The sequence below is a fragment of the Mycteria americana genome, chromosome 5 (genome assembly GCF_035582795.1).
Source record: "Mycteria americana isolate JAX WOST 10 ecotype Jacksonville Zoo and Gardens chromosome 5, USCA_MyAme_1.0, whole genome shotgun sequence".
Taxonomy (NCBI): Eukaryota; Metazoa; Chordata; class Aves; order Ciconiiformes; family Ciconiidae; genus Mycteria; species Mycteria americana.
In genome coordinates this window covers 13,430,385-13,457,881 of record NC_134369.1, presented here as the reverse complement: position 1 = coordinate 13,457,881, position 27,497 = coordinate 13,430,385, and the positions used below count along the sequence as shown (strand labels likewise).

The 27,497-nt window shown below is 41.3% G+C and overlaps 1 protein-coding gene across 6 annotated transcripts in view; it reads right to left on the bottom strand.

Moving 5' to 3' along the window:
• DENND2B (DENN domain containing 2B) overlaps positions 1–27,497 on the bottom strand; it is a 192,897-nt gene that overhangs the window by 67,685 nt on the left and 97,715 nt on the right. For 5 of the 6 annotated variants that reach the window (XR_012775859.1, XM_075502183.1, XM_075502180.1 and 2 more), the window contains 2 exons: positions 9,478–10,695; positions 5,388–5,524 (listed from right to left, as the gene is read on the bottom strand). Coding sequence is in view for 5 of the 6 variants with exons in the window: in XM_075502183.1 (XP_075358298.1) it covers positions 5,388–5,524; positions 9,478–10,695 (1,355 nt within the window). In the remaining variant the exon portion in view is untranslated. The remainder of the gene's footprint in view (positions 1–5,387; positions 5,525–9,477; positions 10,696–27,497) is intronic. The other variant, XM_075502184.1, reaches the window with a different exon arrangement.

Below are 27,497 nucleotides of genomic sequence, written 5' to 3'. Positions count from 1 at the left end.
AGTGGGTATTTGATGGACTCCATCTTCCACAGTATATCCTAAAATGTCAGTTGAAAAAATACCTGCATTTAATGAACAAAGGAGCCCCATGCTGCTGACTACATCAGCCGCAAGGTTAAAGGAGAGATGCGTGGCCTACTGATCTACACAGCACTGGGACCTGCCACCAAGCAGGTCTAACAAGTTTTGGCACTGATACCTATCACGCCTTTGGCATGCCACCTAACTTCTGGCATAGACCAGGCCTGGCTATACGTAACTGGCATATGCTGGTGTCCCCAGACTTTGTGTTCCTAGGGACTCTGCTGCCAGTGAAACACCAAAACTTCCCCAGGGCAGTAGCAGACACTTATGTTCCTCCCCACAGGAATCTGATGGAGAGGAATAAACTGAAAGATCAATTTCAGCCCTGGAGCAATTGTGGCAGATCTATGCACTGGGAAAAGGCCAAGCAGGAAGCCTGTCAACCAACGCAGAGGAAGGGCTAATATCACAACAAACTGCTGGGCACATGCCAATGCATGTGGCCAAGCTGGACAGAGCATGGGTTTGTCCACTGCAACCCAGCATGGTGACCACTCAAAAGAGCTCCAGCCACAAAGTCAAGCTAGTCTAGTCCTAAAGAAAAGTACAGCCTAATCCCAGCTGGGGACTCTAAAATAAGTTAATTCATTAGCATTGTCTTTCATGTTAGTTAACAGAGTTCTAAGAATGCTTTGGACCATTGCAATTTAGTGAGCAGGTACCAGTCTTGCATGTGAGCCACTCAGACAGGATGGGAACTTACTGGGGTGAGACCTCTCTGCAGTAATATATGTGGCTGAAATAAACCCATTCTTATACAAATTTATTGCACCAGTAAGAGACTACACCCGTTAGAAGACGAATAATCTGGTACTCATACACCTGGGCTATGTGCCGAATAGTCCACCTATGACTTCAAAAACAGCAGAGAAGCAAGAAACCCTGTTAGTCACAGATCTTCAGGGAGGAAAAGCATTTTAATCACTTTCATTCTTCTTGGGGAAAAAAATGTTTTAAATGTTGGCCAGGCAGCTATAAGAGCAAATGGCTCTTGCTTGGACAGGGCAAATGGATTTGTGCAACATTAAAGTAAACATTCTCAATCTACAACGCAACATGCACAGCCCAGCTGAGCAATGGGTCTACTACACATCTATGTAGTATCCTCTTAGAGTAAATCTCCACCTGTTCTACTGTGTCCAGCACTCTGAGGAGTTACAAACAGAGTACAAAGGCTTGCCTTGTCAAAGATTTCTTCCACTTTATTTAATTTTTGAATTGCGAGTGCAATTTCTCTTACAAACACAAACTATAATTTACATGGTTTTACTAGATTTTCTCAAGTTAAACTTAATATTATGCCCTTAACCTTGCCTTCACTTTACTCATTCAACTCTTTTTGGTGATGATAACAAGTGCTTTCTTCTAGATGTCAGGTGAAAAATGCCTCAGAGACACCAGACCTTAAATAACAATATTCAAATATGTCAACTGCATTTAGGGGAACAGACTGGAAAACTGAAACCGTATGGTACATATGACAGGAAATACTGTTGTCCACAAACACAGTAGAAGCAACTGTCTCAGACATCTCTTAATACTATGATAGTTTCTTGAATTCGCACAAAGCCAAGCATGGTTTCCCCAACTGGATTCATAAAGCCACATCAATTTTGGTCTGATTAAAGACTCATTCAAAACCACAAGAAGCAAAACAATGTTAAGATTACTATGGCTGCCACATTCCTGTGAGTGCTAGTACAGAAGATGAATGAAGTCCACATGGTTCCTTGCACATGGAATACAGCTCTAATTAATATGAGGAATGTGTACCCCTTTATACAACTGCTTCTTGATTAATGCAGAATGGATCATTATGTTCCAATCCAATACCTGTCTTGAACTTAACGTGCAGATATTTCATCTATTAAAGTGTACAAAAATATTACAAAATTAAACAAAGCATCTGGTTCATGATGTCACTGGATTTCAAAGCGCAATCATTTTTTGTTTTAATGTACCTTAAAAACGTGGTTTTTTTTTAAGTCAGCTCTCAAAATAACAGAAACTAGCCATAACAGTTCATCATTGTCCTGGTCATTAAAGAAGGAAACAGTGTAAGGGCACCAGGAGAAAGACGAAGGTTTAGTGTGCATATGCATCACATGAGGAGGTCATGTAGTAACCAAAATAACAATTACACTAGTCCTAGCACTTAAGTGCTTAGAAGCTGTATTTTGATCATTGCGCTAGTCTGAGTGAGAGCACTCAGTACCCTACACAGTATCTTGTAGATATGTAACATTAAATATGCTTTTTAGAAGATACCCTCTGATAGATAATTCACAACTTATCCACAGCTCTCCTCTGCTTTCCAATGAGGGAGAGACATCCTGCTGAAGGGCATCAGGCTGGGGGATGTGGTGACAGACAGGACAGCTGGGCTTCTGTCCCAGAGGACCTCAGCAAACTGAAGGAATGGCTTGACAGGAACTTCGGGAAGTTTAGGAAAGACAAATACAGTCCCACGCATGTGTCGGAATAACCCTGCGACAGTACATGCCGGGGCAAGGAAGGCCAACCACACCTTGGCCTGCATTAGCAAGAGTGTGGCCAGCAAGTCATGGGAAGTGGTAATTCCCCTCTATTTGGCCCTTGCAAGGCCACATCTGGAGTATTCGCAGTACCAGAGAGACTTCAACAGACTTGAGATAGTCTAGAGCAAGGCTACCAAGATGGCTGGGGGCTAGAGCGTACAACACAAATGAGATAAGGCTGAGAGAACTGGGACTGTTTAGCCTAGAGAAGTCTGGGGAGGAACCCAACTGCTGTCTTCCACTACCTAGAAAGGGTTATGGAAAAGGCAGAGCCAGATGCTTCCTGGAGGTGCACAGTGAAAGGATGAACGACAACGGTCACAAATAGCAACAAGGAGAATTCTGACTGGACAGAAAGAAAAATTTCTTCACAGCGATATCAAGAAAAAATTCTTCACAGTGGAGGTTAAGCAGTGGAGCAGGCTGCACAGAAAGGCAGTGGAACCACCCACCCTCCTAAGATATTTTGAAAACTCAGCCAGATGTAGCCCTGAGCAACATGATCTAGCTTTGAAACTAGCCCTGCTTTGAGCAGAGGTTGGACCAGCTGACTCCAGAATCCCTTCCAACCTGATTTTTTTTTATGATTCCGTCGCACAGCAGAGTGCTTAGAGCATTGCTCAAGATTAACAGCCTTTTTTTCTTGTGTTTTAACACTTGCATTAAAAGTTTTGATTCGGTGGGGGGGGACATGACACACTTTATTAAGTTTTAATTCGGGGGGGACAACACTTTATTAAGTTTATTACTACAGTGACAATGTTTTAACTATCTACAAGCTTTTAGGGAGGCAGGAGATTCAACCAGGTATAGACAAAAAACCCACCACCAGCTCTAGGGCAATTGTTGGCAAAGAAAACCCAAAGCAGCAGTGACAGAATCCTTTATAGCTGTGAAGCAGATGTAAATCTATAAAGTAAACTCACTCTTACAGACACCTGGTTTGCATGAGTACAAAAGTGCTACTTAGAGACTGGGGTCTAGCACTCCTGTATAAATTATGCAGATGTGATACACAAAACTACGATAGTTTCTTTAAAGCCAGAGATCAAACTACTTTGGCTTGTCTTTAATCATGCTTGACAGTTTATAACAATTATATTGATTTGGTATTCCCCCCACACTGCCTGTATTGAATGAAGTGCTTTGGAAACAGGTTGTTAAAAAGCAGTACAAAACAATGAAGTTCTGTGTTTGTCCACAGATCTGAAATTTTGCATTCTCTTCCCACTGCCCTGCCAAAATGCCCAGATTATAATCTGCAGGGAGCTGGTTTATAGTTCCCTTGAGTTGGAAGAGCCTATTATGTTTTACTGAACCCAAGATTTCTTCTCATTTGAAGAAAGCTTCTTACCAGTCCTGCACATTTTATTTTGATATTTAACAAACCAAAGCAAAGAAAAGAAGCATTACCACCTAACATCTGGCAGCACATTGACAGGTCCTGAGCAAAGATGAGCGCTGTAATTAATGCACAATATATTTTCAAGTGTGAATTGCACGGTGGTCTGACAGTTCATGAAGAAGGTTGATGATCATATAAGGACGCTCTCCACAGAAAAAAACTTTTTAGTATCTATGTAAGCTCTCATTTTTATTAACAGACACTGAACAGCAGCATTTTTTTGTGTTCTGAAAGCATTTGTTTGAATGGCATAGAGGGAGTGTACAGCTGCAAATGGAAAGAGCAAATTCCTGTTTTCACTGAGGCTGACAAGCCAGAGACAGAATTTGGGTATAAGGACAAAGAGCCCCAAGCTGCAGTTTGTGGCCACTTTTCCTTGCTGTATCAACTGATATGACCAAGAATAGTTTTGTTCTATCATTTTTGTTTGCCCTTCAAACATTTGTAAGCAGTATAAGAGTGCCTCTGGTCCTCCTTTTTACTAGACTAAACAAGCCCAGCTTGTCAGTGTCTCTTCAGAGGACAAGTGCACTAGGGCCCCTGACTATCTTGGTAGCCCTCCAGTTTTCAGTAGATAAAGATTCATTGTCCAAAGTCAAATGAAGTACCCTTTGTATCTGTTGTAATAATACAACACTGAAAGAGTTAAAAACAATGCAGATATTCATCACTGGTGTGGAAAATCTGTGCTCTGAAGGGCTGCCCAATTTTCAGTAATTATAACAACTTTTTTGATGTTAAAAGAATGTATGCATAGGCCATACACATTTCCTTCTAAGACCAAAAGAAACATGTTTTTCTTGTGAAGCTTAATCTAAACAGTATTTTTGTTGCACATTCCTGATGGTTGTATAGCTAAAGGAAATTAATTTTTCTTTAACCAGCAACTGGGACTTAGGGGAGACCAGGAATGGTGCTACAAACAACTGCTTTGGGGCAGTCCACACAGGTGTCCTGAAAAGCTCAGGCTGACCACACAAGGCCTGTGAGGTTAATCTTGCTATTGGATAGTTCTGTAAAGGCTATCTCAAGTTCAGTTCTTGACATTCTTACACCACTCAAGGCTTCAAGCCAAAGCATTGATAAAAAGAATGATTTGGTTCTTGAAAAGCATGGCAAAAAGCTGACCAAACAGTCTGTTTCCAATACCACCTGATGAAGTCTGAAGGAATCAAGACCTCCTGCGTGCAGACTGAGAGTTATGTTTGCACTGATGCATCAAACCCATTTACCCTCCATTTAATCTCTCTTTACTGACAGCACTGAACTTTCTTGCACAGGACATGTGTTCAACAGTACACGGTCTGACCACAACTGCTCAACATCCCGCTGTGAGCCCATGTACTGCAGCAGGTTCTTACCTACAATGTCTTCATAGGCATTTTCTTCTAAAGTGCTCTTGGATCCAAATTTATGCTGGCTCTCAGTCCCATTTTCAGTTGGGGAGGGAGGGTACAGGGATTGCAGACTTGATGCATCCTCAAACTCAAAGGATTTTCTAAAGTTTAAAACAATAAGTAATTAGTAACTAGAATGCAAAATTACTCAAACACTTAGCTGATCATTTGTTAAGAAATATATATAAAATGACCAACCAAAAAAATCACACATCATGCTTTAAGGACTAACTTTTAAAGGACCTCAAGTCCTGTACTCAGAGCGGTCTTTAGTATAGCAATCTGTGACACTTTTATGAGGTTGGAAGTATAGTTATCCCCATTATGCGGACAGGGAGAAAATACCAAGAAAGTATGTGATATTTTTCAAAGGTTACAGAGTAAGTTAGCAGCACAGTCCTCAGACTAGAAATTGCTTTGCTTTTGCCAGGAGCCCCAGAAACGTGTGCTCGTCTCTCCTCAAGAAAAAGACATTTCTCTGGAAAGCATTCCTCCGCCAGTTGCTCTGGGAGACGTAGCTCTTAGTTTGAAAACACTCACATGTCTTGAACCTCCAGATATGTTCCCACATAAAGGTCAGTATACGAATGCCAAAGGCAGACTCGTGTGAAAGTCAGCCATTTCCCTGCGTCAAGCACTGGCAGCAAAGGACAAAGCATGGAGGAAGTTAAGGCTCTCTGGGGCAGATGAGCAGCCCAGGCTGATGGCTGAGGGCCTGAAGGTTTGGGCTTTCTGGCAGGAAGGTGAAGGACAGCTGGGTCAGATGAACCCATACAACTTGTCTCCCACTCGGGTACTCAAAGGAGAGGCGATTCACCACCTCTCACCCACACCTGTCCCCGTGCTACCGAGCAGCTCTGGGTAAAGAGGAGCCCAAGCCCTCCCCGTTCTCCAGTTTGCCCAGCACTTTTCTCTGAGGCAACATCTACGCTGAAGATGGGAAGTGCACGGTTTGCATTGCCAGCTGTACAGGGGCTAGCATTCATTTGACTGATTTAGTACTGAGGATGAAATGGCGTGAAAAATGGGCTCAGGTCAGAGTGTAAATCCCAGAGTGCTGTAAGGCTTGCAGAGACTGTGCTGATGGCCATACTTCACTCATCGATACCCAAACTAGATGAACGGTAAATCATCCTGCCATCAACCCTCTTTCCTCTTTTCCCCAGCTGGAGTGAAACGTATGTTGACAGCATATCCATATGGCAGTGGCAGAGTCTCCCAAGACATACTTCAGCCTGTTAATTGGCTCAAGAGTATCCCTACAGGCAATACAGTGACTATCGTGCAGACACTGCATTTGACAAGATCATTTCCTATTTGTCTGCTGGAGCATACTTATGGGTCTGGGGCAGGCTTAGAAGCCCCCTCTCTGTTCTTTCCCTAATCTTAAGAATATCCAGGTCCGACTTATGCACATCAGGATCGTAGCAGAAACAAGCCTTGTGTTTCAGATCCAGACATCTGCTCCTCCATACCTACTGGCAGTTATAAAAGATGCTTAGGCACTGAAGACACACCTGTGTATGAAATGAGACTTTCTAAAGTAGTTAAATATCCAGCTCTTATAGAATTCAAGGCAACGCTATGGTGCAGTGACACTGCATAGGACCATGGGAATGGTTTTGTGGACCAGCACTCAGCTGTGGTTCATCTGTCCCAAGCCTATCCTGTGACACTCCTCTCCTGTGCCGTTTCTGTGCCAGAAGATCTCCAACTGCTAGGGAACATCCAGCTCACATCAATCTGAAGTGCAGAAGCTACCATGGGCACCAGGTCCTCTGAATACAGACTGGCTGTATGCTAGCAGGCAAATATGAGATACTTCCTCCATTTTACTATAATGTTGAATTAGCCACCACAAAGAAAACCAGTGTTTTTGACCAAAATATTAGAAGGATAAATATCCACTGTCCATTCTCATGCCATTCCAGTGAATGCAAACCACACGTATGTTCAATCTGAAACACACAGTTACAAGCTGTAGACATAAAGAATTATGTCTGTTCTCAAAAAGAGAACAGTTTAGGGACTGATATTTCAGTAATATTAACAAAATACTGTCATTCTTAGATGACTCGTATGGTCTCAAGCTCTTTGTAAATGTTGGAATTCTCCTTACTGTAACTAAAGGAAGGACAGCAGCAAAGACAATAAAGATTTTATAAAGGATTTCCACCCAGCCTTGTAGTCAGCCAGCAAACCTGCGATGTTCGGACGTTGATTTAAACTTACTTAGATCATCATTACTCAGAGGTAAATCCAGAGAAATCACTGAACTACAGTAGGGTAAAGCTGTTACAAGCAAATGGAAACCCACCCTGTACAACGTCAAACTGATTTGCAAGAATCATCAGGTACACGTAACAACACCGTAAATCTTACAACTTATAACTCCACTAATCACAACTTAAATTGATAAATATTGCTTTTGTTTTGGGGTTGTACCTACTAGCCCCACCCAGGACTGAGGCTCCATTGCTGAACCATGCTGTTGTCTAACTCCACTATGACAGGGGACTGAACCTGCAGAACAGTAGGTGCAAGCACGAATTGTACCTCTTCTTGAAAGAAGTTTCAAAACTTCATCTCACAAACTCATTGTAACAAAATACTGTGGTTCTCAGATGACTTGTATGGTCTCAAATTCAGGGTAAGTGTGTACTTGGAGACTGACTTTGATCACTTAGCCGCAGGTCACACGGTGATTCTGTGCAAGAATAATCTCCTGTTATGCATTCCTCTGCACCACCCACCACACAGACCATTTTACCACTTGCCCCTTAATTTTCCAATAAAGGCTATCATTTATAGCAGAACATTAAAAAATTATTGTTTGTCTTCTGTACATTGGAAATGCTGTGCTGAACAAAATGAGGTCAGCTTTATTTCACAAATTCTTGTTAAAATCTGTATTTACTTCCTCTAACTGAGATTATTGCCAGAACTCAAAGGTAAGCACTGCTAATCAGAGCTTGGCTCTGATTAGAACACATCCCCCCCCCCCCCCCCCCCCCCGCCTTTCTCAGAGAAACAACACACATCAGCAGAGCTGTTTGATCCACTTCAGAAGCAGGTGTCTCTTGAAAGTAAAGAACAGAATCTGAAGGCTCCTCTTCTCCTTTTCCTGCTTCAGCGTACTTCAGGTCAGGTTGTGCTGACATAAACTTTTAATTAATTGAGCCAACATCAAGCACCAGATACTGAATTGATAGTGTGCATTTGAGATGCTGTTTAGCAGTTACTTGCAGAGGTCACCCCTAAATACCAAGAGTGTGTATCATACACATGCACAGATAGGTGAACTTGTTAAAAATGCCGTATTTTGAACGCTTAACAACAACTACGCCTACAATTTTCTAAGCGGTGAGCAGAATAAGTTGTACCATTTCCAAAAAGTCAAGGGGAATTATGTAATTAAAACAAGCCAAGCTCCACAGACTGCTGAGGATATGTAGCCATATACTCCGCTCATCATTAACTCAGGACCGATATAAAGGTCTTTCTGCACTAAAGCATATTTGTCTCAGCATTAACCCTCTACAGCTATTGCTAGTAACTTAGGACATTTCTAAGCACTGAATTAAATAAAATCATCAACAATGCATAAAACTGACACAACTGCTGTGGTAACAAGCTTTGGAAACACAAACCCTCTGCAGGTATGTTTTGCAGTGAAGAGGCAGACAGGACTGACAGATCAGCTATGGTCCTGCTAAAAGAGGATAATGAAATTATGCTCCTTTAAAAATCTCAAGTAAGGGCTTATGTGCCAAAATGAGCGACATAACCTTTAGCACACGTGACCTAGAGCCTTTTCCAGGGATCAAGGAATGCAGGTTGGAGAACTCCAAAACTGTAGCCATGTAAAGGCATTGTACCAGTGCATCCCATCAATGCAGTCCAGAGTTAAAAACACTTGTCTTGCACGCAATTCCTAGCATTTCGCAGGTCAAAAGCATTGCATTAGAGGGAAAATTTAAAATATTGTTACTAAAAAAATACAGCACATTTATTTATTTGAAGATCGAGCACAAGACATTTCCTTGAATTTTACCTATTCTGGGATTTTCTGTGAAAGCGCGACTCTTTCTTCTGTCTTCTGGTCACAGGGGGTGCAGGGGTAGACGGGAGGGGAGGAGGAGCAGCAGGTGTAGGAGATGGAGGTAGGCCATTGCTTGGTTTACTTTTATGGTTTTTGTCTGCTTCATATTCAAAGGTGCGTTTGGGCTTGGGGACAGGATTCACCGCGGTGTTAGCTGGGCTTTCGAGGAGCAGTTTAGGGCCAGCCGAGTTTGCAGTAACCCCCTGTTTTGTCTTACTGCTTTTCTCAGCCTCGGTAGATGTTTCTGGTTCACTCCCCAAAATAACACTCCCTCCTTTGCTATCACTTAGGGTTTCACTCAGTCCCTCCACAGTACTCAGAGCCACAGACTTTTTCCTCCCTTTGTCAACACTGTAACAGCTACTTGGTAACTGGGGGAGGCCTCTGCCGGGCTGCTCTTTCAGTGCCTGCTCAATCTTCTGTATTCTGTTGAGCACGGCAGAGGACTCTTTCCTCACGTGGCCCTTGAGGAAAGCGGCAGAAGGAGGCTCACTCCTGCCTGGTCTCTTTTCGAACCGATGGCAGGATTCCCTGTCCAGCAGTTCCTCCTCCTCCGTTTCCGGGTAAGAGCACTCAGAAAATGTTCGGCTCATTCTTCTGAGCCCTTTGAAATCAAACGTCTTCTCGCTGCAGGGAGAGGTCAGCACACTGGGGCAGCTCTCACTGCCCGACCTCTCCCCAGCATCCCTCTTGTCCACACACGCACTCATCCTGGGGGATGGCTCCCGGCGGCACTCCCATTCTGTGATCTTCTGCCTGATGTCCAGTGCCTGGGAGCGGACGCTTGCCCGGCTGAGGGAGAGGTTTCTCAAGTTGGTGGCAGTGCCCAAGGACAGAGTGCTCCGGGCGAGCGGATGGCTCCCTATTGCTTCCCCATCTTGAGCTTCCTTTGGACTCTCCTTTTGGTCCTCAGCCTTGAACACGGACAGCCTTTTATCCAAAGCGCCCACACTGATGGCTTTGAGAGGGTGGCTCGGGGAGTCAGTGTCTGATGGGCTTGTGGAGGTGCTTCGCAGCGTAGACGTGCGGCTGCTCCAGTCCTTGAGGCGCAGTCTGGAGTTGGAGACTTTGGTGAGGCGAGTAGAGCGGCAAGAGTCCTCACTATCGCTGAGGGGGTAGGCTGGGCTTCTTCGCGGGGACAAAAGAGGTGGTGGAGAGACTGACTGACACCTAGAAGCAGAAAGAAATAAAAAATAAAGTCCTTGGGGAAACTAGAGTTATTTGCCAAATTTCTTCCGGCTGCAGGTAAAGCAGAGGATGTCTGCACGCTGCAAATCTACCCCAAAGCATCGCTAAGACACTAAATACCATTGAGCCACAGAGTCGGGGGCAGGGTGTGGCAGCAATTAACTGATATCAGAGATGAGCTGATGAGCAGAGCATTCAGCAGGTCCAAAGCCAGTTTTCTCACCTCTATTTGACCCTCAGCTTTTCCAAGTTTCCTGAGTTTAAAGACAGCTGAGATTCTTACAGCAAACCATTGCCTTGAGTGTGTCTACCACCTCCAGCAGAATAGCTCCCTGGCCTCCCAGATTAAGGATTCCCTCTGGAGGAAAAGGGGATTGTCAGGGAGAAGATTCCCACTGCAACAAAAATGGGAAAGACTGACTAACAAGGAGCACAGTTTACTCACTGCTTACAGTGAGCAAACCAATTTAAAAAGCTGTCAGCTTTTAATTCATAACACCTGAAGCAAAGTACCTCCGTGGTCAGCCGCTGCAATATTTTAGCCACAGCATTTCAAATCCCCAATGTATACAGTAAACTAAATAAAACAGCAAAAGGAAGACTTGCTTTGTCGTTGGTCTGGTGTTGTGGCCAACAGATTAAATTCTCCTTATCAAAGAGAACAGAAGTAATTTCTTATCGAAAGAATATTACAGACTGAAAAAACATATTAATATGCCCACAGTATATGCTGAAGAATATAAACTATACAGAAAGGCCTCAGTGTTACCCTGGAAAAAACCCTCAGAACAAATTTTTGCCATGGTTTGCAAAATCAGCCATTGTCACTGTGGTTTTGTACATTGTTGCAAAGACTTTTAAGAACAAAAAGACATAAGGAAATCAAACAACACATTAATCAGCTGGCTTATCACTGATGAGCCAGCAATAGGAAAATTAAGCCAAAATCATGTCCAAAAAAGGGGGTTTACTGCTCTGCAACAATACATACATACAAATCATAGCAGAAATAATGACTCCTTTGACATTTTGCCCTAGCAACCTTTCCATTCCAAACAGTATGGAAAGAAGAGGAAAGATCCAAAAGTAATGCCTTGCATATGCAAGTTCCTGTTCTACAAAGATTGTGGACAACAAGTTGGGTTTTTTATAAACCATCCTGTACACTTAAAAGCAAATGGAAGAACTATTTGACCAAAAGAAATCATGGGAACAAATGTCTCCACTATAGCAAAGGGAGAAAAGCTTCAGAAGATCCCTGCTGCTATACAGTTTTCTCCCTAACAGCCAGCCAATACCTACAGGCACAGTTGCCAAGTTCTGTGCATTAATATGAAAGTCCAGAGCACTGAGGCAATTTCTGAAAAATTTACTTTGACACAGGAGATATTTGCTTCTCCTTCAAACACATCCCCAAACCAAATTATTAGATTTCATCCTGGTTTCCTACAGTGGATACTTTGCAAGCAAAGCTCAGAAGTATCACAAAAGAGGAAAGTTCTGGTCAGAAAAGGACAATGATCAAATTATCACAAAAGGGAACTTACATCTTTTTCAGAGTCCTATGATAACCAAGCCTTTCTGGCACAGAAGTTGCACTGCTTGGTGACTTCTGTTTCTTCATAGTTTTGAAAAATAAACGTGCCCATAGGAAAAGAGACATCTCATGCCAAAGACAATGGCAAATACTCCACTACCAACTGCTTAAATCTTCCTCATTTCAGGACAGAAAGGATCCATGTCAGAATATACTCTTTTCATCCTAGAATTTAAATTTCCTGCTGTTCTATACAGCTTCAGACAGGTGTCTTAAGAGATCTCAGAAGATCAAAAGCAGGTGACAGGTGATGAGTGGTTTTGGCTGGTTGTTGCAGCATAGAGTTTGTAGTGAATTACCTAGAATCACCTTCGCCTACCTACCTTTACAGTGCCTGAAGATGCAACCTAAATCAGCCGCCTCAGATTTGGTGGGGTGCCCTGATTCTTCATTATTCCTATCTGTTTCATCTTGATCCCTTCAGTTTAATACCATAAAGTCAAACTATTATATTATTCTTAACACTCCTTTAGCTTAGACTTGAGATCCTGTTCTCCTAATTCCTGTATGTCATGCAGGCCTGCTCCAGAGCTGCACTGACATTTCTCTCAATGAAAGGGGAATCACCCGGTGGAAGTGTATTTTACATATAAAGACTACAACCTCCACTGCAGCCTTTGAAGCTGCATGTTAGCTAAATCCACTGTCAGGATTCAGCTAGGGCGTAGGGACAGACTGCGCAAAGAGGTCATACGGAATGCTTTAGCATGTTAAAACTTATTTACTAGATTCTAAATGATAATCTGTATCAACAATAGCAAGAATAAAATACAAAATGACTGGACAACACCAGTAATGGAACAACAGAGGTGAAAGACGTGCTGACAATCCTCTCTCTGCCTTTGACTCACTATATAGAAAACACTGCAGGCATAGTCCTTCATCTCCTTACACTCTAAGAAATATCTTTTCAGTTGTTTCCATTGCCAGGAAAAGGTTTGTTGACTCATCAGGAGAGGAAGAAAAGGGGAAAAGCATGATTTGCATAACCTGCAGAAGTTGCAAAACATTTACTTCTCAGAGATGTGAGCCATTCTTTTAAATCCCAGGTCCCTGGTAAGGTAACTGCACTTAAGGCTCGATTTTGAAACCCCTGAGTTCAGTTACAAAACACCCACTCACTTCCACTGTGCAAGACTGGGGCTGCACAGCAACAGGCCCTCTGGAGGTGTATGCTATTAAGTACTTGGGATACCACAGTTAAGAAAAAGATCTGGTTTACATTGCATTATAATGTAAATTTAAGTAATCCAGATAGAAGCTATAGGACTAATTCAACAAGAAAGAGAAACAAAGCTTTGTCCATATTGCTTCAGGCACACATTCTCTAGAGGACCATGGCAAGTAACAGAATGAAAAAAAAAAAGTCCAAAAGCTGATCAGTGGATAATAAAGTGGTCCTTCCCCAAGAAACCTACTTCCATTAGAAGAATGTTCTCTTGAAGGCACAATAGTTCCACAGACTTTAAAACTAGTATTACTGGACAGAGATGAATAATTAAATAACTTGCAATCTTCCATACAAAGATTGTAAAGCAAGATGTTTTTATTGACGTTTTCTACATACACAGTGATACATGCAGCACCTTACAAAGCATATCATTACATACACCTTCAAAATATTATGTATAAACAGCATAAATAAAAATTATGGAATCAAGTTTAGATTTCTTAACAAGTTCACTTGAACAGCACCTTCTTTCTGGGCAATGACATTTCTTTGAGAATATCAGCATTTCACAGATCACATTGGAATAATTTGCTCCGATTCCCTATCTGATAAGGGTATATTCTTCCAACACGCAGCCTTTAGGTGAGCAGCTCTCAAACCAGTGGCAAGTCAGCAGTGAATTGCAGTCTCAAAGGCAAATTGCCTGCCAAGGAGCCCACAGTGTCTTGTAAACAGGTCACAGACCCTGAAACTACCTTTCTGGTGGGACTCGTTGCTGCACAGTGAAGGGAGTAGACAGAGGTGGTTTCTGGCCCTCTAGACCGTGCTTAGCTTTGCTGCTGTGAGTTGTTCCCTGAGAAATCAGCAGAATTACCCGCAGTAGGAGAAAACTGATCATCTCAGTGACATTCTGTAGGATTTTGAACTCTAGGTACAACTTTTTAAATTCTGATTCAGTCTCTTCTCTCCAGTTTCTTTTTTTCTCACCCAAACATAGGAAAAACTTTTAATTTACAGAAACTGTAATTCTCCAGTCCTGCTCTCAAATAAGTATATGGTTTCCATGGATCAATGTATGTATTCGTATCATTTTCTCTGATAGAGGCTAGTATCAACAGGCATCTCCTTTCACTAGTACCAACGAACACCCATGGATAACAGTGGAGCTGTATCCCATCTGCACCAAGAAGAGAACAGAATCGCTTGCCATGTTGCTTTGAGATAATTTGCACCCTACTCATCACAAAGCACAAGATGCAAAAACTGAATTCCTGCCCTCTTTGTGAGGCCTCTAGCAAAGCGGGCATGTACTAAAAATCTATGGTGATGGAGAAGGGCTGGTTCTTGGTGCCATAAATGCCTGAGCCCTCACCCAATATCTGACCCCAAAGTCAGAAAGTCTCTGATTTTGGACAGGACACCAATCTTTTCCTACCTGCAAATTATGGGTGCTAACACTTGGCTGTGTGTAGAAGAGGGAGAATTTAATTCTTGCAGACGACTCTGAAAGCGAGCAATACAAAATCAGTACCAAAAGCAGTGAGCCTGGCCTTTTGATCCAGCTGATACACAGCTCCTGCCTGCTTCCATTGCCAAACATTAATTCCAGAAAAGAGGAGAAATGAATGGCAGACAGAGTGCAGACAACTCCCACAGCTTCATGAGATAGTTTTCAACAACAGGAGGCAGCCAGAATGGTGGCCAAAGAGCTGCCTTTATATGTCTTTTGGAAGTCAGAGTGCAGTGGATAATAAGAATGTGTGTTTACTGAGGAGTTTGCATCCAAGATCCACATGCTTTTTATAAACACTAGTAACAATATTGAGTTGCATTTCAGAGCCGGTATTAAAGGTGACTGGAGGGTGGTTAAGTGACTTGTCTTGAAAGAGTTACAGGACTCCTAACTCCCTCTGCCCTGCTCTGACTTCTGAGCTAAGCAGCTCAGACTCCACAGCGCTGTTTTAGCTCTCCTGAAGTGTCAGGAGTGACTCCACAGATCATCCTGGGCTGAGGAAAGATGAGTTGGCAGAAGCTGCTCAGCGATCTTTCAGCTTTGCAAATCCTGTCTGCCCTGCTTAAACCAACACTTACAGAATAAGACAGCTTTTGGCTCTCTGATCCAGGGAATTTCCCACTTCAACATGCTCATGCTTGGGAGCCCATTTACTGAAAAAAGAGGAAGAAACGTGTGGACAAAAAGGTACTGGGTCTTTCCAGGCTCCTGTTGATGAGATCCCGTAATTTCACAGTAACACTGATGTTTGGTGAGATCATGCAAAGTCACACAGCACTGTTTTTATTCCTCAAGACTTTCTCCTCCCTTTTGCTAGGAAAATACTGCTTTCTTAGTATTCTATTTAGGCTTTCTGCTTATCCCTGATTTTTCTCAGGAGCATTGTGCCATTTCATCAGGACAACCTAACCTGTTTCAGAGTAATGATAATAAAATCAGAGTCAGCTGTGACCGTAAGCATGTTAGTTTGTGTATTGAGCAGATTTGGCCTGCCACACAAGACTAGAGACTTCTTGTTGCTCTAGCCAACATTTAAAGAGGTCTGAAACAAAAGCGATGCAAATTTCTCCTTGCAAGAACAGCAAAACTAATTTTTTTTAAAAAACCATAATTTTATCAGTAATTGAGTATACAGAACGTTTCTCAAGAAAGATGTGAAGAAACACATTTTCATTCACTATATTGTTAGAATATCCATCTTCAGCTGGATCCTGAGATCAGCAGGGCTCCAATACGGACCCTAAAGCTGCCCTGATTTCAGGTAATTGAGGATGTAACTACAAAATTCTCAGGAAATTTGTAAGACAGAATGCTAGGAAATGCTCAGCTACCAACTTTCAAATTATTTCATATGACACTACAAATTAATAATATTTTAGGATTAATGATGATCTTCATTTCTTTAAATAAAGAACCTCTCTCTCAAGCAAAAGATTGTACAAAAATGGTCATTTGAAGCACTAATTCAGATATCCATTGTTAACATTCCATTGGAAAGAATGGTAAAGCCCACACCTTTCTGGCATCTTGTTAGTCTTTTTAGCTACTGAGGAAACAAAATGGATTTGTTCCCACTTCAGGATGAAAAATTGAAATTATCTTTATAACTGAATGTTGAAAAACCCCTAAATCCTGAGGATTTTATTGTGTGCATAGATGAGCTTATCTATGTCCAGATCTTCAACCAGTATAAGCCTCCAAATAGTTGAAAGGCAAGTGAAATAAGAAACTCAGAGAACAATAACTTATTGGATCCCTGGATTTTCAAAAGGGTATTTTCTCCCATGCAAGTGTAACTTCTCACCACATTAAAAAGCTGTACTTGCATTTCTGTATTCAGACTAAGAATGGATTGTATTATGGTTCAGACTTGACTTCTACCCATAATTCAGGATGCAGAAACAAAAATGAGGGTGCACATTTTTTGAACTGAGCAAGAGGCAGGACGATGTCCACCTGAAAGCAGAGCCTTGTATGGTCAGACTGTAACAGTGGTTCAGCGGGACAGAAAGGTCCCTTGAGTTAGGAGCAGCTCCTACTTGGTGCCAGTCAGCATGAGTGTGAATACTGGGATCCATCCTTCCCAGAGCAAGGCAAGGTGAGAGGGAAGCACGCCCTGCTCATCTGTTAACTGGAACCAAGTGCACCGTGCACATTTTGATGTACCACTACTGAAAACAGATGTAATGGCTTCCTGCGGTATTCATTTCCATTGAACTTCCACTTCATTTGACATTGTAGGCAGACGAGAGAAAATGCATAGAGACCAACAGAAGCTCACATTAGAACCACGTTTCTGTGTCATTACTTCTGTGACCTGGACAAAACAAGCACTTTTGAAAAGGTTCAGTACCGACAGCTCCGTGTAACTAGTACAGTTTCACGCCACCCTAAGGACACTGCTACCAGGAAATCACCCAGCAAGCAAACAGAAAAGCACTCTTCTGCCTCTGTCAGACACACGCTTGTGAAAGCTGCTGGTACGAATCAATACTTTTACACAAACAAAAACTGAACACTCTACTGCAGTACAGCAATCTTCCAGTCATGTCTCTTCAGGGACAAAAAAGCAGAGTAATTCAAAGAATGCCAAAAACCCTTAATGACTTTGATTGAAGCAATGTTGAGGGACACTTCCCAAAAAATTCCCTCTCTATACAAGAACTAGGAATAATTTCCTCTACGCTTTCCTCTAAAGAGCTATGAGAAGTCCACTTTCAGCTATCAAACACTACCAGTTAGTGGTTTGGTTATATTTTGAGATGAGTTACGAAACAAACCACTGGACAAAGAAGCAATGAGGCAGCATCATTTGCTTGTGACACTGTGCCATTTCCTTTCATTTCCTCACCCCTAGCTGCATCCTCACCAGTGGGGACAGAGAGGCAGTAACAGCGATTGCTGCAAAGAACTCAGCAAGGCATTACTGTAAGGCAGCAACAGCGAATGTTCAGGGAACAAATGCGGGTAGTCAGACTGGTCTAACGGGGTTACTAGGTGGTTAGCATGACGGGCAAAGGTACAACCATCACTGAAATATGTGGTATGAAATGGCTTTGTTGCTAAGCTCTGCTGGCCCAAGAGGATCCCATGTATTGATGATACTTTGAGTTTTTACATTTTCTTCTCAAACATAAATGAGCGTCTAGGCTTGGACAACTGCCTTGTATACGGCATCAAAGAAGATTAATTGAATCTTGCATTGTATTAATTGTACCTGGAGTAAAAAAGGACTTTAAAAATCAATGTTATTGTTACTCCTTGTAACTAGGAATTATGGGAACATTAAGACCAGACAAAAGGGACCTCCTGCACTATGAATTTAACTCCAATTTTGTTTGGCAGTAAACCTTTCTATTACAATATATTCTGCACTCTGGCATAGCATACAGTATTGTAATTTTCTACATAATTCAAGTAGATAAATACAGATGATATTTAATTATCTTGAATCTAAATAAGAGCTTATGGTGAGTAAAGGAGGTAAACTTTTCACACTCAGTGCTGGACACACAGTAGTAAGGTGGTTTTTGAGCTGATTCAACTTGGTAATGAAGCAAGGAGTACAGCTTGTCATATCTTGCCTCTCACTTGGAGAGGAAAGTGATGTAAGTGGCAACAGAATACCCTCTCTTCCACCAGACCCTTTATGGTTTTTGAGCTCTCACCATGGCTCAAAATCCCTGAAAATCTGCATTCCAGATAACCTCCTCCCTCTGTCGTTGACTTTGGGATTGTGACAAAAACAAGACAGAAAATATTTTCCAAACTTAAAAGTGAATTTGCATTATAAGACTGTTTGAAATAGGCTCACTCTCATGACCGTGTGCTAGTGATGGAAAAGTCCCAGCATTTAGAGAGAATGAAGCAATAAAATCAAAGTGGATGAATATCACAAAATGTTTAAAGATAGAACAAAAATAGAAACACCAATTATTTTTCTGTTTGTACTTCTGAATTTTTTTCCCCAAGGAATTTTTATACTTTCCATTTAAATAAAAATTGAGACCATCTCAGAACTAGTTACAAAATGATAGGCCACTAGGACTGTGAAACAAAAAAAAGATCAAGCTCTGTGTGCCGTTTTTAAAAGCTCTAGTTTCTGTGCTCCCAAGAAGTACTGAGTTAATGATAACAATTGTGGGACGCATTCATGAGAGTGCTGCAGTGAATTCCTGTGTATAAAACCCCTCCAGACCTCTGGGTCTTTGCAGTCGATTCATGAAGAGAAGTACACAGAAACTCAGCTGACTGCAGCTGAAGTCAGTTTTTACAGCTTAGAAGCAAAACGTCTGATTTACACCAGTGAAACTCAGGAACAACTCTGGAAAAGATTTACTGATTTACACCAGTGAAACTCAGGAAAAACAGTGAAACTCTGTTCAGATACAAATGACTACCCGAAGCACAGAAGATTGACTAGCCTGTGCTGTACCTTCTGTCACAGTGATCAGAAGCTGGCTGCACATGGAAAAAAAAAAAAATCAAAAGATAGAACTGAAATACCAGGGAGGGACATTCTCTCTTTTCCACTGAAGTACAGTGTAGCAGTTTCATAGGACCATCTCTCATTTTCTCCTCAAAAAATTAATACAATTCAAAGTTGAAAAATGGAAGCCTCCCTCACAGTTACTCTTTTCCCATAACATGCTCTGAATAATAATTTATGCAATAGATATTTCCCTTGTTATATCTCCACTGTTACTTATTTTTATTATGTTCTGGAAACGGTTCAGCATGTTTAAGTCTCACCTGCTTTCTCAAGATCTTGGGAGTTTTATTGGAGAGAGAGTGGCGACACAGCAAATTATAGCATTTTCTTAAATCAGGCAGAATGCACAAGCTCTTATTTGTCTATTTAAGAACTGCCAGTCCTTGAAACTTGTTCTTTAGCAGCATGTCTAAACATGACTGTTCAAAATCCCGGTGCACATGGAAGCTCTCTGCTTTGCTTTTTCAAAGCACAGGTGATTTTTCAACATGCTTGTTTATCTGCCCTGGAATCTCAAAGCAATAAACTCTGTGGAACTAATTCTGCCAGAGCTTTGCAAGTTTTCTACACTTAAATGCACACAACTTGGGAAGGGTTAAAAATTATTTTTATAAATTGTGATGCTTAGTTTTTAAAATATCTGAGGCCATTCTGGGTTTGGTGACCTCCAAGTCTGGAATTCTGGTTTGGAGAAGCTGTTGTAAAATAGGTTCATCCCTTTTCTGCTCTGACAAGTCAGAAAACCTTACGAGGTCACTGTATACTTTACTGAAATACTCTATACCCAAAGGGAAAAGAACTGAACTGGAAGCCAAAAAGTCATGAGTCCTGGCTGCACACTAATCCAGAATACAGCCAAGTCTGCTTTCCCTGCTTTACATATAAATCAACTTCTAGGTTATGCAAAACCTCATCAAATAGACCTAAGAATAAATATCTAATAGGGACAGAAAAAGAATGGGAATTCAGGGCTCCATCCCATCTTTAACAACCATTCTCAATCTCATCCACTCAGAGAAGTTGCCTTCAGAATAAATACAAAATCTATTCTTTACCTCTCCTACCAGTATCCACATTTTCCTTCCAGACCCACCAGCTTAGCTCTGGTCCCCAGTGTGCTGCCAATGTCCAGTGAGGTCCTTCTGTAGAGATTTTCTTTTTCCAGTTTTCTGGTTTTGTAGTTTGTTTAACACAGTGAGAAAGCATCCTAGAAGAGCAGGTTATAAAACTGAAAGCCATTATCCATCTGTCTGCTATGAAACAGGCATTCTTAATTTCTGTCATCCTTTCAACTACTAATTTCACAATCCAACAAGTTTGAGGCCTGAGACATCTGGAGAAAATATAGTATGTCACAACAGGGTAACACCAAAGTGATCGAAAAGATCTGAAAATGTCTGTGCTGCTTCTGGAGTTACTGCACTGCATAGGAAATAAAATAAAATAAACATTAAAATAAAAATAAAACTAAAATACAATACAATAAAATCAAAATAAATAAAATAATTTTAAAATCCCAGCAGAATAGAAGCTCCTGCATTATCTCTGTGAATCCAGAACAACCTCAACATCAGCCCTGTCTGAATACAGCCTAGCTGACCTAACTCTGCCTGACTGCCATGCACTTGAAGCTCATGTCTTGTGAAGGAAGTTAATAAGTAATATGGACTATCTGAAGCAGGAGAAAAGAAGGAGTAATTCTGATTTTAAACTTTGTCTAAAGAGTGCTCAGGCCTCTGAAGGGTCTCATCTCTGACCAGTAGCTGGATGTCATCCTGTCGTCAAGACAACTGCAGCAACTCAGTTCGACTTTCTGCAAACTTCTCCTCTGTAAGCAAAACCTTGAAGCAATGGCATACAATCAGCACGCTCCAGGTCACATGATGCTAAGAAAGCTTGTTTGTCCTCTGAAGGGCACTTTTTGTACATGTTTCTATAATACGGATGAAGCAATCTGACAGCTTTTTGTTTGTTACTGTATTACTCTTACAATGATAAGACTAGAGAAATGCGCCCTTGTTCTTCATCTTTAGCTTAATTTTATAAGTTTTACCCTCTCTCCTTTGTCCCTTAGAAGGGTGAATTTCCACCTGCCTAGATCTCCAGCGATCTCTGTGCCTAAAACTTGGACTATTTTTCCACCATATAAAGGGTATTACCTTCCTCTGTGAACTTCTCAGTCATTTAGTTATGTGATTGCATCCCGACAGTTGTCTGGCTCTCACCCATATGTTGACATTCATTGCAACCTTTGAAGATGGCCAAAACAGTTTTCCTAACAAAAGTTACACCTTTTTTTTTTTAAGAACAAGTCCAACATTCATAACAGACTTTGTAGAGGGGAGCACTAGTAATATCTATCACAACACATGACTTTTATGTGAACAACTGCAAGAACAAAATTAGATGCAGGATTTTTTTTCAGCACCTGAAAAAGCAGAAAAGAGAAGAACCAGTTGATAAGTGAAATATGACTCGCGGAGGTGCCGAAGCAAGAGAGAGGGAAGGAAACACATGGACACTTGCTGCTTTCTCAAATACCAGAAATATATGCCCAAGTGGTATGTAATACTTCGTATGTTCAGAAGAAACAGTTAGTAGGGACTTGCAGCACAGTTTTGGTATCAGGACAGACTGAGGGTACAAACAGCATTTCAGAAGGTGCCACTGCCTGCCATGACTTATACTGACCTATAAGTTGTGAGCTGACATCCCTCATATCATCATAGACAACCCATCCAAACCTATACAACAGACCACAGCTGCACCGCCTGACATTCGCAGATACTATGTTTTATGGACACTATGGTGAGAGGAGCAAAGGAACATAACTACGGGTGAAATAACATAAAATACACATTAAGAGTCTACCCTGTACATGTTAATTGAGTATGCAAAGTGTATCATCCTTCGAGGCATCCTGCCTCTGAAGGAGGAAAGATTTGAAGGTTTATGACCCTGGCCTCTCTTATCATCGTAATTTTCTTTAGTGGCTCTGACCTTATGGAATGCAAAATAAATTCCAGCTATGACAGACAAACATGACCGTTGGTACACGTTACAGTGTGCATAGATTTGTACAGATTAAGAAGAAATTGAATATTTTGCTTGAATCTAAGAGGGAATTTTCTTTCAGTTTCACTGATGGCCCTTTTTCATTCACTTTCTTTAAATATCTATGAATCAGGGTTTGATTTTCTTCTGGCTTATGTCAGCACAAATCAAGAGTTACTAAAGAGAAGTTCCTAAAGATGCAAACTGATGCAAAACTTGTTGTTATAGGAAGATTTAAGGCATTGACCTGGTGCAAATGCGCACTTATGAAAAACAAAGTTCAGTCTAAATAACATTTGCACTGAAAATTAAATTAGGTTACTATATCTGACTGGTTACTGTATGTTTCATTCTACTTTGTTTAGCTAAACAAGCCAGGAAAATAAGGAAATGTGTTGGGCATACCCACAATTGACTGTCATATGAAAGATTTTGCCAGCCAAGAGTTGTTGAGGGTTTTTTCAGTTGAACACAGCTTTGAAAAAATCTTTGATCTATTTATTCCCCAACCTGTTGGCAGACAGACATAAACTGAAAAAGAAAAAAAGAAAAATTAAAAAGGAAAAAAAAAGCCAAGCTGTGACTTGCAATGCTTGTTGCTATCATACTTACTTACCAAAGAGCCCAGATAAGGCCAAATTTAACTTGACTAAAGCCTACATCTGGCCCTAATTCAGTTTCAATGAGTATTAAAAAAAGTGGGATCAGGCAGTGCTTGAACACTGCACACACCAATATTCAAAAACATGATCTAAAGGAAACTTTCCAAAAGATTCAGACATTGGCTTCTCTCTGCTTTTTACTGACCATAACTGTCAACAGGAGCAGAGTTAGGTCAGGGAAAGACACTCCCAGTCACTTTCTTCACCACGATCAAGGGTAACATAAACGTGTACATTACTCACCCAGCTGAAATGCGCCTCCCAGACCACATTTCATCACCACACCTACAAGAGCTGTGGGATCTCAAGCCCAGGATAATATCTGGGGGATTTATATATCCTTTTATAAAGATTTCATTCTCACAAGGCCTTGGCTTCTTATAAAACTGTGGATTTAGTTTTACACTCTTCTGTTGGCCTATTAGGTTTTATAAGGAGCTGGCCAATACATTTTTACTTTTCATATCTTATGTGGGAATTTGCATGTATTGTAACCCTGAGGATGAAAATGTTTTGCTACCACTGACATGCAGCAGGAATGCTGCCCAATAATAAGGAACTGCAAGTTTTATTTAATGTAGAGCAACTAAAACAAGTAGACATTTCTTCTATCACCCATCCTTTCTTTTCAGGACAGAGCCAAAAGTAAAGCTCATGTCCTTACAGGAAGATACATAGATAGCATCAGGCAAAAGCATCAAGAAAATGAAAATGTTATGGAGCAAATGAGGCAATATCAACATCTGTGTATAAGGCAGCAAGAAAAGGCAACTAGCAATGTTAATAAGCTCATCAGCTGTGAAAATATTTGCTCTCTAAAGACTACAAAAACTAACAACAAACTCCTTGCAGTAACCCATGGGCTCTCAACTAATGTACATTTGAAGCAACAAATTGAAGTCCAGATTCTGACCCTAAGTTACATCCCTCAGAGTCCCGCAGAGTTTGGCCCACAATACTGATTTTTTCTTGAAAAGCACAAACCCGTAAGACTTCTGCTATTTATTCAGTGGAAAAAAACCTCAAGCTGTCTCATACCCCAGAAAGTAAATTTCTTAGAAAACGTATTTAAAAAACTCCTGAAACCAAGCATCAAAATCAACACAACACACAAAAGTGTGCTAGCAGCACTGCATTTCACGACGGGTTTCCATCTCAGCACTTGGTCAACATTTAGAAAAGCACAGTCATTGTAAGCCGTATTCAGCCTACATATAAATAAGTATGGCCTCTCCCTAATGGACTAACTCTTTCTGTACAATAAAATCAGATTTAGCTTAGTATGTCCAAAGTATGCACCCCAAGTATGCCAGAAAAAAGGGTGTCATTCCTCATACACACTGTCATCCAGGGGCATATCGGGGGGGGGGACGGACAGGTAGAGAGCAGTGGCAGAGTACATAGGTATGAATACTGCTGCATAACTTCAAAATCACCCTTAAGAATTAAAGAGGAAAAGAAGGAATCTCATCAGACTAGGCAAGAAACATGTATTTAGCCATGCAGAGAAATTAGGTTCTGTCTGAGAGCAGGAGAGGTAGGAGGACAAGGGGAAGAGAGAGGATGTAAAAATGAGGTTTAGTCCCTTGAAGTCCCTTGTCCTATACCAGAGCTGCAAACTCTGGAAATTAGAGCTACTCCTATCGCTATCTTTAGTAAGCAGAAGGTTGGTGTTGAGTTCCTGCCTATGAGTAGAAAGCCCATCTACTGCAAAACTGGTTTTAGGAAAGGACGTTAAAGAGTTCACTGCTATGGCACTTCACGCTCTTCACTTCTGCCTTATTTAGTTTCCTCCTCTCATGACTCTGACAAGCACACAACTGTGATCGCTTCAGACTACCGATCCCAGACTTACTCAGAAGCTCTTCCCTCCTGGAAAGATGCAGAACGGAGACGGAGGAATTCTGCTCCCAGTCCCTCGTGCCCTGCTGTAGCCTTCGTGCTTCCTGAGCACTGCCTGCTTCACTTGTCAAACAACAAATGACACACGATCTGAGTGCATTTGTCAAACCTCTGTCCCTTTGTGTGCTTAAAGGGAGGAAACTGGCATTAATGTTTAACAAAACTAACAGTAGCAAAGCCTTTCTCTGCAATCTGACATGCTGACTTTGAAGGGTCAGGTGTGTGAGAAATCTGGCAAGCCAGAAGTTTCTTCCTGGTTGCCCATGGCTTGGAAAAAATCTTGGTTTGTTTGGGTTTTTATTTTAAAGTTGCAGGGAGCAACAGTTTACAACTCATTTCTGAACTGAGGCAATCCAGCTGCCTGTTGCTAAAGAAATCGTAGAAGCTGTATCAGGTACCAAACCACATGCATGCAGGCACAGTGAACAAGCCTGCCAGACTCAATGCATATCTTGAGGTCCACATGGGTGACAGTACTGTTTGACAGGAAAGGGAGAGGTTAAAAATCCACATTAAAATGCTTTCAGGTTTCTGCCAACAGTTTCAAACAGACACAGGCTATCTGCCATCTCCCCTATTTGCCTATGTTGACATAAAGTGGTTTTCCAAATCAGCAGCAAATCAAGGGGGTAGAAGTTTCATGTGAGAGCAGTCTGACTACTGGGAATTTGTTCAATTGTCTGTACTGACAAGTCCTCTCATGGACTCTGCTGCTGCGCAGCCGTACAGCTGCTCCCCCGAGTAAGCGTCCCGCTGCACTGAGAAAAAGGTGAGTCAGCTGGAGTTACCTATGCTGTGATAACAGGAGGATTAACCAACACTACCCGTAACTGAACATCGTCAATACTAGCCCATCCCAATCCACACGTCCCCTGTAGCAGCAGTCCACCTGCCTGCCAGCATTAGCTGATAAAAGACCTGAGGTTTTGCTAGCAGACTTTGAAACACAAAGCATTTCTATGCTACTGCTACTGCAATGAATTCTGTTTTCACAGTTCAAATACTTAGGTTGTTACCTGGAAAAAGATTACCTCTGAGAAATTCTGATGCAAAATGGGCTTATTCTATGAATCCAAAATGCAAAATAGCGTTTTCATCTATTAGCTGCTGTTAATTTTTTGTCATAAAGGTGTACTTGCTGTACAGCCACACTATTGTGGACAGCCTACACTGAAGAAGTTGCCTTGCTTTGCAATCCCAACATTTTCTCTCTATAGCTAAGGAGAGAAGAAAACAAACTAATTCTTTTGATTTATTCCAGGGTTTTTCTACAGCTCCCTCATAATAAAATATTAACACACGAATGCATTAAAGCTCATCATTAATAGGACAATCATAAAATATTTCCTTTTTTTCCCCTTTACTTAACTCTTTTCTATACTGCTTTAACAAAGTGCTTCAAGAGTAACATTTGGGCACTCTGGACAAAAGTCCCATATCTGGAATATGGGAATCTTTGTTATGTAAGTATAACAAACTTGCAAGATATTTAGGCTCCCAAAAAAGCAGTCAGGTTGTCACAGGAACTGACATTCCCACTGACAACAATAGAATTTTATGAATTGGCTCAATAATTGAATAATAAAAAAGAGAGTGATATTTGACTATTAGGAACATTGTATCTTTTACAATTGTTATATTTAGTTGTGCTTTCAATACTGAAGTTCATCCTACAAGATGCCTGCACCTTGCTGCCTGTTGTTCAACAGCTCCAGTGGGTGGATGATTATTACATTCCCTTGCGGCACACCCCTATTTTAAGATCTCGGTTTAGGGCCAGTTCTGTAGACACGAGCTGGCCAAAATGGAAATAATTTCAGAGTGCATGATGTGAATCATGACATAAGTTTTGAAAAAGCCACATCTAATGCAAAAGATAAAGAAGGATGACCCAAAAGTCCTATGGATAGCTAAAGTCTACAGGCACAGTTTTGCAAGTCCTTGGCTCTGTGCTGATAGTGACGCTAGAATAATCCAGACCTGTTGCTCTCCTACGGAGGGCTATCACTGACACATCGCTTGCTCAAAGTCTTCGGGGCACTATGGGCATTTTTGCATGTATGTATCACAATAATATGGATGGCACCTGTGTATTTCCATTTGCTCCTATTTTCCTGCTTGCAGGAAAATGCTTACATTTTCATTTGCTTTTAAAGGCCATTTGCTGTTAACCTTCCTCGAGTGCGAATACAAGGGTGATGCGCAATGTGGAGACTGAATCAAGTACTTAGCTAATTCCCAGTTTCTGTACACAATATTACCTGGTGAATAGTTATTATGCCATTTAGAGGATAAAGTCTGTGAAAAGAAGACTGTGAGGATGCTATGTCAATGCACTTCTTGCTTTGGCTTTCTGGACAAACTGTTTTTTTCCAATCAGGGAAGAAACACAC